The sequence below is a fragment of the Hypanus sabinus genome, chromosome 19, assembly GCF_030144855.1.
Source record: "Hypanus sabinus isolate sHypSab1 chromosome 19, sHypSab1.hap1, whole genome shotgun sequence".
Taxonomy (NCBI): Eukaryota; Metazoa; Chordata; class Chondrichthyes; order Myliobatiformes; family Dasyatidae; genus Hypanus; species Hypanus sabinus.
In genome coordinates, this window is record NC_082724.1 from 58377405 (window position 1) to 58390737 (window position 13333).

Sequence of the window (13333 nt, forward strand, 5' to 3'; positions counted from 1 at the left end):
GGTGGCTGGTGTTGCTCCCTACATGTATCTCCGAGTAGATGCACAGCAAAGACCACATCTACGAGGTGGATGAAATGCACAGCACAGTTGGGGAAGTTGGTCTTTGGTCCCTTGTTGGAGGCTTGTGAGAAGGGTCCTGTCAATAAGATGCAATGTGACAGACTACAGGAAGGACCCCTTGCCTCCCTTTAGTTATCACCATAGATGCCTCCTATTATGAATGCAGCCATCATTAGGGCATCTCAGAAGGTCCAGCATGTTTCCTCCTTTCAAGGCATGGTAAATGGTAGGGCATTGAAGAATGCAGCAGAACAGAGTGATCTAGGAGTAATAGTGCATAGTTCCCTGAAGGTGGAATCTCATGTGGATAGGGTGGTGAAGAAAGCTTTTGGTATGCTGGCCTATATAAATCAGAGCATTGAGTATGGGAGTTGGGATGTAATGTTAAAATTGTACAAGGCATTGGTGAGGCCAAATTTGGAGTATTGTGTACAGTTCTGGTCACCGAATTATAGGAAAGATATCAACAAAATAGAGGAGTACAGAGAAGATTTACTAGAATGTTACCTGGGCTTCAGCACCTAAGTTACAGGAAAAGGTTGAACAAGTTAGGTCTTTATTCTTTGGAGCGTAGAAGGTTGAGTGGGGACTTGATAGAGGTATTTAAAATTATGAGGGGGATAGATCGAGTTGACGTGGATAGGCTTTTTCCATTGAGAGTAGGAGAGATTCAAACAAGAGGACATGAGTTGAGAGTTAGGGGGCAAAAGTTTAAGGGTAACACGAGGGGGAATTTCTTTACTCAGAGAGTGGTAGCTGTGTGGAACGAGCTTCCAGTAGAAGTGGTAGAGGCAGGTTCGGTATTGTCATTTAAAGTAAAATTGGATAGGAAACGAATGGAGGATTATGGACTGAGTGTGGGCCAGTGGGACTAGGTGAGTGTAAGCATTGGCATGGACTAGAAGGGCCAAGATGGCCTGTTTCTGTGCTGTAATTGTTATATGGTTATATGGTTAAGGCATGGCAAATGTGGTCATGCATTTGTGTCTGGCAGGTATCTGTACTTCAGCCAGAGCTTGGGTTTACCCTGGAGCCCTGTGTGATCAGCTATGCATGGCTACTTCCTCTTAAAGGTTTCAAATGTACACTTAATGTCAGAGAAATGATACATCCTGAAATGATACTATATACATCCTGAAATTTTTTCTTCTCAACTATCCACAAAAATAGAGGAGTGCCTCAAAGAATGATTAACAAATGTTAGAACCCCAAAGCACCCCCCTCAGCTCCCCCTCCCACACAAAGACTACTCATTCACTCAGTAATTTGGCATACCAAAAGCTCTGTCTCTCCCTAATAAGGGAAAAAGAGGTGTCCCCATTTCACAGTGAGAGGGGAGACATAACAATGTTAAAAGTCTATTGCATCGCTTTTTCTGTGCCCAAAGATCTCGGATCTCTGGGCACACAGCCAGCAGCCAGCTCACTGCTTACGATCTTCCGTCTCCCATGACACACCAGACGGCGGCACTGACCTTGACTCTGCCCGCCTCCAGAGCCACAAAATCCCAGAACCCTGAAGTCGTGCTAGTCTTCTAGACCGCGCTGTTTGGGATATCGAATAGCAGCCAGTCGTGTGGGTCCCATTCCCGCAAAGAACCAAAGTTAGGGTCTTCAAAGGAACCCCGAAAGGGAAAAATAGAGATAGCAAAGATTGAAAAAGAGCTGTTTCCAAAGATGCAAGCAAAGGAGTCGCAGTTAGGCACCATCGTCCTCTTAAGCCCCACCCTCACTTTAGTCAAAGACTGAGACTCTGTGTCTCCTTTCAGAGTCACCGACCTTCTAAGTTTGTTTCTAATGCTTTTTTAAAGGAGAACTGTCAAGCAGGATGGGTGATTGGGTGAACACAAAAGAACCTGCATGTAAACTTAACCTGGTGAATTGGTTTATTATTGTCACATGTACTGAGCTATAGTGAAAAACGTGTTTTGCATGCCATCCATATAGATAATGTTGTTGCAACATTGCCCTGGGGTAATATGAGGAAATCAATAATAGTATGCAGAACAGTGTTGCAGAAATGAGAAAGTGCAGTGCAGGCAGGTGATAGGATGCAAAGCCAGAATAAGGTCAGAAAGAAACACACACAAAGTGCTGGAAGAACTCAGCAGGCCAGGCAACATCTATGGAAAACAGTACAGTTGAAGTTTCGGGTGTGGAGGAACAAAGACATGCCAAATTTCTTTAGCCTTCTGTGGAAATCAAGGTGTTTGTGAGCTTTCTTGGCTATAGTGTCTACGTGTTTTGACTGTAGAAGCTACAACATAGAACAACATGACGTGTTACAGGCCATTTGGCCCATGATGTTTGCTGGCCTTTTAACTGTGAGATCAATCTAACCCTTCCACATAGCCCTCCATTTTTCTATCATCCTTTGAGTGCCTTTCTAAGAATATCTTAAATATTCCTAATATGTATGGCTCTATCACCACCCCGGCAGTGCATTCTATGTACCCACCACTCTGCGTTTCAAAAAAATTCCTCTGATAACCCCTGAACTCTCCTGCAATCACCTTAGAATAACACCCTTTTGTATGAGCCACTGGCTGTTCACTCATATCTATGCCTCTTATTTTGTGCACCTCTATCAAGTCACACCGCACCCCCCCTTTTCTCCAAAGAGAAAAGCCCTAGCTCACTCAACCTAACCTCATTTCTTTAATCCATTTCTTTAATCATTTCTTTAATGCTCTTTAATCCAGGCAGCATCCTGGTAAATCTCCCTGCACTTTCTCTAAAGCTTCATTTAACTTCCTATACTGAGGCGACCAGATCTGAACATAGTCCTACAAGTATTCCGGGTGGCATTTAGCACAATCACTTTAGCACAAAGATTATTGTATTTGATTCCCACTGCTATCTGTAAAGAGTTTGTACATTCTCTGTATAACTGCGTAACCCTCAGGTTCTGTCGGCTGCCTAAGTCTAGGGAAGACAATCTCTCACTCCGCCAAACACATGAGATTGAGGTGTAAACTCACCCAAAACCCCCTGTTCGCGTGGATGTTGCATGATTTGTTACCCTGTTACAAACCAGTACCATGAAATAACAGACAGTGTACCATATACAATTACACAATTTAGTTTTATAATTCTTAATTTGAGTGAAGGGTTAGGAAAGAAAAAACAAAAGAAAAGGAAAAGAAAAGGGCCCATTTTAATGAAACAGTTGAATGTACACAAGTTGGAGCTCACGGTTTCCTCTTTGCCAATCCTTCATTCGACTTCCCTGGGCTTCGTCAAATCCCGGCCCCACTCCAAATCCACTCCTACGACCTCTCCTCTCCAGCATCCTCTCTGTCCATCTCTCACCGAACAAAAGACCCAGATCACCTCAGTGTCAGGCACACAGCACAAAAACACACTCCCTTGATTGGATGGCTGACATTCCAAAGCACCCATTATCACTAACCATAACCCAAACACTGCTTCTACAGAAAGACCATTACATTAGCTGTGAAACCCTTCCCAGGGTTTTATACTCTCCCCCACCAAAATTAGTCACGGCCTCATGACATTGAGATAATTTGCCAACCCTTCGTACAAAGCACAAAGTCCAACCCAGGTGTAAAAGTCAGTGACTTAGCTCCCCTGGTGCTACATTGGCCAGCCTATCCAGTGGCCACCTGACTGTTTGAGACCTCCTTACCTCTTCATTTACTTCTTCAAGGTTCCGACACTCCTTGGGATATTTCTGGTCTACCTGGTGAGGCCTCCCCTGGTCCATCACCCCTGCCCTCCTGCAACTCGGACCTCTCTGTCCCCTGGTTGAGCCCCGCTTCATCTCTTTCGATGTCTCGCTGAAACCCAGTCTGTTCACAGATAGCCCCCCACACCCCAGATTTCACCTGACTCAGCGTGAGAAGGATTGGGAATCTCTTCCTCAGTCATTGGGGAGTTAGCAAAAGGCAGCATATACCACACCCCAATTTCCTCATCCTCCGAATCAGTATCCCACTCGGGCGGGGGCTGGTCTAATCTCTCCTGCTGTTGATTCTTTAGTCATCCCATGTCGCCGCAGAGTCCTCTTATTAGGTGTAGTCTCCAGGTCCAGCTCTGGGTCAACAAAGGCAGGAGGTGGTTCCAATGGAGAATCTTGACAGGCCCATTCCCATCCTCTCAAACTGTTACATTTGGCATCTGACTCTCCACTTGGCCAACTTGTGCATCAAAGGTAGCCCCAAATTCCTTATGAGGGTTCAGTCTCCTGGCATGATTGGGAGAACCTAACCTTTTGATCATACCTCCTCTAATTTCCTTGATTCTGCTTGGGAGCCATGACCTTGGTTAGTTCACAAGCCTTTTGCCGCTCCCTTCTCATGTCAGACACATACTTCAGATAAGTCTTCGGTGGTAGGTCTTCCTTGTCAGTCCCAAAACAAAGGTCAGTGGGCAACCTCGCCTTAAGCCCCAACATCAAATAACATGGCAAGTACCTGGTAGCTTCATTTCATGTACAGTTGTAGCAATGGACCAGATGTCCAATATGTTGACTCCACTTGTTCTTGCTGATTTCCAAGGTTCCCAACATCTCTAACAAGGTCCGATTAAACTTCTCGGGCTGGGGATCACCCTGTGGATGATAAGGTGTAGTCCTTGACTTCTCGATTCCAAGCATGCTCAGTAACTTGTGTATGAGCCTACTCTCAAAATCCCGTCCCTGATCACTATGTATCCACCTGGGAAGGCCATAATAAATGAAATACTTCTCCCATAACACTTTGGCCACCATGGACACCCTCTGATCCTTGGTAGGGAAAGCTTGTGCTTATCAGGTATAGTGATCCATGATGACTAAGACATTCGCCATGTTGCCGGCATCTGGCTCTATTTACACACCAGGTCAGGGGGCCCTGCACTCTGCAAGTGGGACAATGGAGCACAGTCGTAGGTAGTGTCTTCCTTCGTATGCATTGAATGCATGACTGGCAGTATCCTTCAACCTCCAACTTCATTCGGGGCCAGTAAAACTGGTCTCTGAGTGATCCATAGGTCTTGTCAACCCCCAAATGGCCGGAATCATCATGAAGTGACTTCAACACAGTCCTCCGATACTTCTCAGGCAGAACCAGCTGGGGACACCGAGGCTGGTCTGGAGGCGATATGGGGGAGCAACACCCACTGATAACAAATATACCATCCAGGTTCTAACCCATCCACAGAATCTCATGTCTATTCCTCTAATGTCTACTGCAGTCCTCTTCTTCCCCCTTCCCTTCTGAGCACCGCGCCAGAATCACCGCCTGAGACTCAGTCACTGTGGCTCCCTCTGCTGCGTTGTCCCTCTTAGTAGCATCCAGTATACTGAAGCAAACTATTTATTAAGGACACCCTACCTTACCGAAGCATTTTCTCATTTATTCCCGATTGGTCCTACCCTCACTTTAGTCATCTTCATGTTCTTCACGTATGTGTCAAATGCCTTTGAGTTTTCCCTAATCCGCTGAGGTTTTTCTCTTGCCCAGGACTCACCAATGATGATGAACAGGGACCCTGGATGAGGACCCAAAATCCAGTCCCTGAGCTCCAGATGGGTCTCGTGATTTAAGTACCTAGGGGGTCACCAGCCCTTGTTCCTCCTGTCCACGTGGAACTCTGATCACAGAAAACACTGATGGCTCCTGCCCTCATCCTCGCTGGTCTCTGGGTCCAACTTCTGACCACATCCATATCACTAACCTTCAAAAGTGAAACAAAGGCTTAGATTCTGATCTGTCCTGTAATTTCCCCACATCCCAGTCCCTAAACTCTAACCTGACCCCTAACTCCTCTCTCTGCCCCAAAGCAATCTCAATGAACCTGAAAAACAAATCTAAAAAAACAACTGAGTCTGTACTTCAACGGAGAGCATAGTTCAGTGTTGTCTTGAAAAAGGCGGGTTGGTTGACCTATGCAGTAAGAGGTTGAGGCTTCATATGCTTTGTCCATCTAAATCTCTTTATGTGCTCCTCATAATTGCCTTCAGGAAAAGCATACTCGAAGATAAATCTGGAGCTTGCTAGAAGGCTTCTGGTGTATCAATCTGCAGAATTCCCTGTCATCCCAGGATGGTCTCAAGACCTCAAATCTGTACAGCAAGCACTGGATGGATATGACCTAGGGTGTTCCTGCAAAATCCCCAAATCCACTGTGGGTTAAGTAAACCAATGTCAGCACCCTCGTTTAGGCTGACATCCCCAGCACTGAGGTCCCAGTTACACAGGCCATGTTGTTCACATGTCTAAAACCAGGTTCCAGAAACAAACATTCTGTTCCAAGCACTGTTTCTGGAAGAGATGGCCATTTAGAAAGGGGAAAAGATTTAAAAAATGTGATCAAAGCCCTCTTTACATAAAGAAGCAACATTGCTGGCGATTCCTGGGACCTTGAGATGGAACATTTGGGAATTCAGAGACTTTTCATCAGGGAGCTGATGAGGGTAATTAAAGTGGTGATAAGAGTGCACAACCTGCCAAGCTACCCATGTGCATGTCCCATCTGGACCTCCAGTGGTATAACCTGTGGGCTCTACTTGGGCCTCAGTACAGAAGGACTGACAAAGAAGAAAACGGGTAAAATACATGTGATGTCACTCGATGGCTCTGGTCAGAAGCTTATGAGTTGATCCAGGCTTCACTACACACAATACTGAGGAAGTGTCACTTCATCAGAGCTGCAACCTTTTGAATGAAGCATTAAACTAAGTCTCCTCCAAAACGTCCAAATACGTCAAATACAATGATCATGTAGCTTTTTCAAAAAATTAATTATTTGGGGGATTTGGGTGTCACTTGCATTGCTAGCACTTATTGCCCATCCTGCCCATGCACTATCCTAGCATCACTCCTAATTTATGCCATGCAGGTGGTGGGAAGTACCACAGAACCCAGCTTCTGAAATAAAAAGAAGACGTAATGATAGAATTCTCAGCTGGTCAAACAGCATCCATGGAAAGAGAAACTGAGTTAACATTTCAGGTTAAAGAACCTCATCAGAACTGGGAAAAGACAGGACACATTAGTTTTAGGTTGCAGGGAGGGTTGTGCAGGGATGTACAAACTGAGGTCAGGATAGCCATAGAAATAAAATCGTTACTTGATCCATCTGGTTGATAGATTAAGGAGCGATGACAGAGAGAGAAATCAGAGGCAAAGGGGCACATAAGAGTTATGAAATGTACTGTAGAAAATGGTCAGCATGACTTTCTGTGATACTTGAAGTGAACAACATTTAAATGGTACAATTTCACTTGTCTATGGGTGCATTTGATTATGGAATTAAGTGCTGCAGTTCCAAGACTGCAACAGGGAAACAATAACTTTTGGGTGTCCTGAAGCTGTCAAGACTGCAACGTAGATGTAAGTTCATTTGTTCATTGAAAGACAGGTACTGATCCTTTGCCTTCTCTTTTTGTGCAGGTTTTGCTGAGTTGCAGACTGATATGACTGATCTCACCAAAGAATTAAACCGCAGTCAGGGTATTCCCTTTCTTGAGTATAAGTACTTCGTCATTCGCACTTTCTTCCCAAAAGTGAGTCCATTTATTCATAGAAACATAGAAAACCTACAGCACAATACAGGCCCTTCGGCCCACAATGCTGTGCCAAGAATGTACTTACTTCAGAAATTACCTAGGGTTACCCATAGCCCTCTATTTTTCTAAGCTCTAGGTACCTATCCAGGAGTCTCTTAAAAAATCCTGTCGTATCCGCTTCCACCACTGTTGCCGGCAGCCCATTCCATGCACTCACAACTCTCTGTGTAACAAAAAACATACCCCTGACATCTCCTCTGTACCTACTTCCAAGCGCCTTAAAACTGTGCCCTCTGATGTTAGCCATTTCTGCCCTGGGGAAAAAGCCTCTGACTTTCCACATGATCAGTGCATCTCATCATCTTATACACCTCTATCGGTCACCTCTCATCCTCCGCCGCTCCAAGGAAAAAAGGCCGAGTTCACTCAACCTATTCTCATAAGGCATGCTCCCCAATCCAGGCAACATCCTTGTAAATCTCTCTGCACCCTTTTTATGGTTGCCATGTCCTCGTAGTGAGGTGACAAGAACTGAGCACAGTACTCCAAGTGGGGTCTGACCAGGGTCCGAAATAGCTGTAACGTTACCTCTCGGCTATTAAACTCAATCCCGTGATTGATGAAGGCCAATGCACCATACGCAGTCTTAACCAGAGTCAACCTGCACAGCAGCTTTGAGTGTCTTGTGGACTCGGACCCCAAGATCCCTCTGATCCTCCACACTGCCAAGAATCTTACCATTAATACTACATTCTGTCATCATATTTGACCTACCAAAATGAACCACCTCACAGTTATCTGGGTTGAAATCCATCTGTCACTTCTCAGCCCAGCTGTGCATCCTATTGATGTCCCGCTTTAACCTCTGACAGTCCTCCACACTATCCACAACACCCCTTTGTGTCATCAGCAAATTTACTAACCCATCCCTCTACTTCCTCATCCAGGTCATTTATAAAAGTCATGAAGAGAAGGGGTCCCAGAACAGATCCCTGAGGGACACCACTGTTCACTGACCTCCATGTAGAATACGACCCATCTACAACCACTCTTGGCCTTTTGTGGGCAAGCTAATTCTTGATCCAGAAAGCAAGGTCCCCTTGGATCCCATGCCTCCTTATTTCTCAATAAGCCTTGCATGGGGTACCTTATCAAATGCCTTGCTGAAATCCATATACACTACATTTACTGCTCTACCTTCATCAATGTGTATAGTCACATCCTTAAAAAATTCAATCAGGCTTGTAAGGCATGACCTGCCTTTGACAAAGCCATATTCCTAATCATATTATGCCTCTCCAAATGTTCATAAATTCTGCCTCTCAGGATCTTCTCCATCAACTACCAATCACTGGTCTATAATTTCCTGGGCTATCTCTACTCCCTTTCTTGAATAAGGGAACAGCATCTGCAACTCTCCAGTTCTCTGGAACCTCTCCCATCCTCATTGATGATGCAAAGATCTTTGCCAGAGGCTCAACAATCTCCCTCACCTCCCACAGTAGCCTGGGGTACATATTGTCCAGTCCTGGAGACTTATCCAACTTGATGCTTTCTGGAAACTCCAGTACATCCTCTTTCTTAATGTCTATATGCTCAAGCTTTAAAATCTGCTGTAAGTCATCCCTACAATGGCCAAAGTCCTTTATTGTAGTGAATACTGAAGCAAAGTATTCATCAAGTACCTTTGCTATCTCCTCGAATTCCATACACACTTTTCCACTGTCACACTATGGTCCTATTTTCTCATGTCTTACCCGCTTGCTATTCACATGTAGAATGCCTTGGGTTTTTCTTTAATCCTGCTCTCCAAGGCCTTCTCATGGCCCCTTCTGGCTCTCCTAATTTCATTCTTAAGCTTCTTCCTGCTAGCCTTATAATCTTCTAGATCTCTATCATTCCCTAGTTTTTTGAACTTTTCGTAAGCTGTTCTTCTTGACTGGATTTTCATAGCCTTTGTACACCATGGTTGCTGTACCCTCTCATCCTTTCCCTGTCTCATTGAAATGTGCCTGTGCAGAATGCCACACAAATATCCCCTGAACATTTGCCACATTCCTGCCATACATTTCTCTAACAACATCTGTTCCCAATTTATGCTTCTAGATTCCTACCTGATAGCTTCATAATTCCCCTTACTCCAATTAAATGCTTTCCTAACTTGTCTGCTCTTATCCCTCTCCAATGCTATGGTAAAGGAGATAGAATTGTGATCACTATCTCCAAAATGCTGTCCCACTGAGAGACCTGACATCTGACCAGGTTCATTTCCCAATACCAGATCAAGTACAGCTTCTCTTGTATGCTTATCTACATATTGTATCAGGAAACCTTCCTGAACACACCTAAGAAATTCCATCACATCTAAACCCCTTGCTCTAGGGAGATGCCAATCAATATTTGAGAAATTAAAATCTCCCACCACGACAACCCTGTTATTATTACACCTTTACAGAATCTGTCTTCCTATCTGCTCCTTGAGTCCCTGTTACATTTGAGTGGTCTATAACAAAAACCCAGTAGTTATTGACCCCTTCCTGTTTCTAACTTCAACCCACAGAGATGCTGTAGACAATCTCTCCATGATTTCCTCCTTTTCTGCAGCTGTGACACTATCTCTGATCAGTAGTACCACACCCCCACCTCTTTTGCTTCCCTCCCTGTCCTTACCTGAAACCTCTAAAGCCTGACACTCTAAGTAACCATTCCTGCCCCTGAAACATCTAAGTCTCTGTAATGGCCACAGCATCATGACCAAGTACTGATCATGCTCTAAGCTCATCCGCTTTGTTCATGATGCTTCTTGCATTAAAATAGACACATCTCAAACCATCGGTCTAAGCGTATCCCTTCTCTATCACCTGCCTACCTTCCCTCTCGCACTGGCTCTAAGCTTTCTCTATTTGTAAGCCAACCTCCACTTCCTCTGTCTGTTCAGTTCAGTTCCCAACCCCCCCCCCCCCCCCAGCGATTCTTGTTTAAACTCTCCCCAATAGCCTTAGCAAACCTCCCTGTCAGGATATTGGTCCCCCTCAGATTCAAGTGCAACCCGTCCTATTTGTACAGGTTACGCCTGTTCCAGAAGAGGTCCCAGTGATCCAGAAATCTGAATCCCTGCTTCCTGCTCCAATCCCTCAGCCACATATTTATCCTCTACCTCACTCTATTCATATCCTCACTGTCGCGTGGCACAGGCAGTAATCCCGAGATTACTACCTTTGAGGTCCTGCTTCTCAACTTCCTTCCTAACTCCCTGTAGTCTGCTTTCAGGACCTCCTCCCTTTTTCTACCTATGTTGTTGGTACCAATATGTACCACAACCACTGGATGTTCACCTTCCCACTTCAGGATATCATGGGCGCGATCAGAAACATCACGGACCCTGGAACCTGGGAGGCAAACTACCATCTGTGCTACTTTCCTGCATCCACAGAATCACCTGTCTAACCCACTAACTATAGAGTCCCTATTACTGATGCCATCCTCTTTCTTTCCCTACCTTTCTGAGCCACAGAGCCAGACTCTGTGCCAGAGGTAGGCCACCCCCCCCCCCAAAGTACTCAAACAGGAGTACTTATTGTTTAGGGGGGCAGCCACAGGGGTACTCTCTAGTATCAGTCTCTTGCCCTTCCCTCTCCTGACTGTTACCCACTTATCTGTCTCTCGAGGCCCCGGTGTGACTACTTGCCTATAGCCCTTCTCTTTCACCTTCTCACTTTCCCTGACTAGAGGAAGGTCATCGAGCTGCATCTCCAGTTCCCTAACATGGTCCTGAAGGAGCTGCTGCTCGACACACCTGGCACATATGTCGCCGTCCGGGAGGGTGGGAGACTCCTGGATTTCTTACATCTGATACCCAGTACAGAACACCGGCCTCACAGACATATTTCTTGTTTCGTCCACTTTCACCTGTTAGATTCATCTTGGGTCCTTCTGTACTCAGCTCCATCCCCAACTTTTAACCAATGCACTTCTCCCTTTCTACCAGTGATTTTTCAAAGGTAAATTTCAACTGATGTGAAGGGCTGGAGTTCCAGATTTGGGTGTTCACATTCCCTACTCAGCTTGCCATTTACAGGTGAAATCCAATTTCTAGGACTTTCTCTCACTCTCTTCTCTTGCTACCTACCATCCAGTTTTAGGCTCTTTATTTAATGTACTGACATTGCAGAGGGTTCAGAGGAGGTTAATGAAAATGATTCAGGGAATAAAAAGCCCTGTACTCATGGGAATTTAGAAGAATAAGGGGGGATCTCATTGAAATCTATCCAGTGTTGAAAAGCCGATATAGAGTAGACGTGAAGAGAATTTTTTTTTGGCGGGAAGTCTAAGACCGAAGGGTACAATCTCAATATAGAGGGACGCCCATTTAGAACAAGAGATGAGGAGGAATTTCTTTAGCCAGAGGGTGGATTTCACTGCTACAACAGTCTGTGGAGGCCAGGTCACTGGGTGCATTTAAGGTTTGGTTTGATTATTTCTTGATTAGTCAGGGCCTGAAAAGCTATGGGAAGAAGGCAGGAGAATTCTGCTCCTATGTCTTGTGGTCTTATGGTTTTATTTTTCAAATCACCCTTGCTCTCCTCATATCATTCCCCCTTTGTTTTATTATTCCTCTGAATTCCTTTATTCATCCCATATCCCTCCTTCCCATACTTCCTTCCTTAATCTCCTTCTTCCCCTAATTTCCCTGGATTCAGAGGCTTTTGCCTATCTTCCCCATCTGTAGGCAAGTCCTCTCCTTCCTTCTGGCTTTCCTTTCCCCAATCTCTTTTCCCAAGATTTATTTCCACTAGAATATGTTGACTTTACATTTAGAGTCATAGTTGTGAAGTACAGAGCCAGGCTTTTCAGCTCAATTGATCCACACCCATCCAAGCTAGTCCCATTTGGCAGTGTTTGACCATAATCTAAACATTTCCACTCACATACTATCCAACTATTTTTTTAAGTTGTCGCTGCACCTGACTCAGCCAAAACTGCATCTGGTGACCAAAACTGAACACAATGCTCCAAGTAAGGTCTCACCAACAACTTATAGAACTGGACCATGACCTCCCAAGGTTTATGCTCAGTGCTTGAGTTATGAAGGCTAGTGTGCCAAAAGCTTTTTTCGAACATCCTGTCTACCTGTGGCCCCATTTTCAGTGAACCATATAAATATGCTCCAACACTCACCAGGAACCTGTCCATACACTGAAAGTCCAATGTGGAGTTGATTTTCCAAAATGCACTGCTTTACACTTTGTCCAAATTAAATTCCGTTTATTGTTCCTTGGCCCACTTACTCAGCTGATCTCCCTGTAATGACCAGCCTGCTGCTTATTTTAGTGTCATCTGCAAATTTACTAACTGTATCTTATAGGCTGTTATCTAATTCGTTGACAAATAATAATGGACTTACCCCTGAGACACATGACTAATCATGGGCCTCAGATCTTCATCCTCTGCTTTCTACCATCAAGCTAATTGTGTGCCCCTGCAATCTATCCATTCAAAAGTGCCTAACATACAGAACCTTATCAAAGGCCTTACTGAAGTTGACATAAACTATCCATTGCCACAGACACAGTAGTCTACATCTACTGCCCTGTCGTCATCAGCTTCCTTGGTCAACTTATCAAAAAACTCAATTAAGCTTGTAAGAACATGATCTCATGATCTTCCCTGCTGACTACACTTAATCAAACCATGTCTTTCCAGATGTACATATATCTTATCACTTAGAATACTCTCCAGTAACTTACACTGGCCTGCAGCT

At 44.7% G+C, this 13333-nt stretch overlaps 1 protein-coding gene across 1 annotated transcript in view; it reads left to right on the plus strand.

Moving 5' to 3' along the window:
* The window catches only part of plxnd1 (plexin D1), a 198854-nt gene that overhangs the window by 132300 nt on the left and 53221 nt on the right, over positions 1-13333 (plus strand). Inside the window, exon 22 of the mRNA XM_059944489.1 lies at positions 7457-7569. Coding sequence (XP_059800472.1) covers positions 7457-7569 — 113 coding nt within the window. The remainder of the gene's footprint in view (positions 1-7456; positions 7570-13333) is intronic.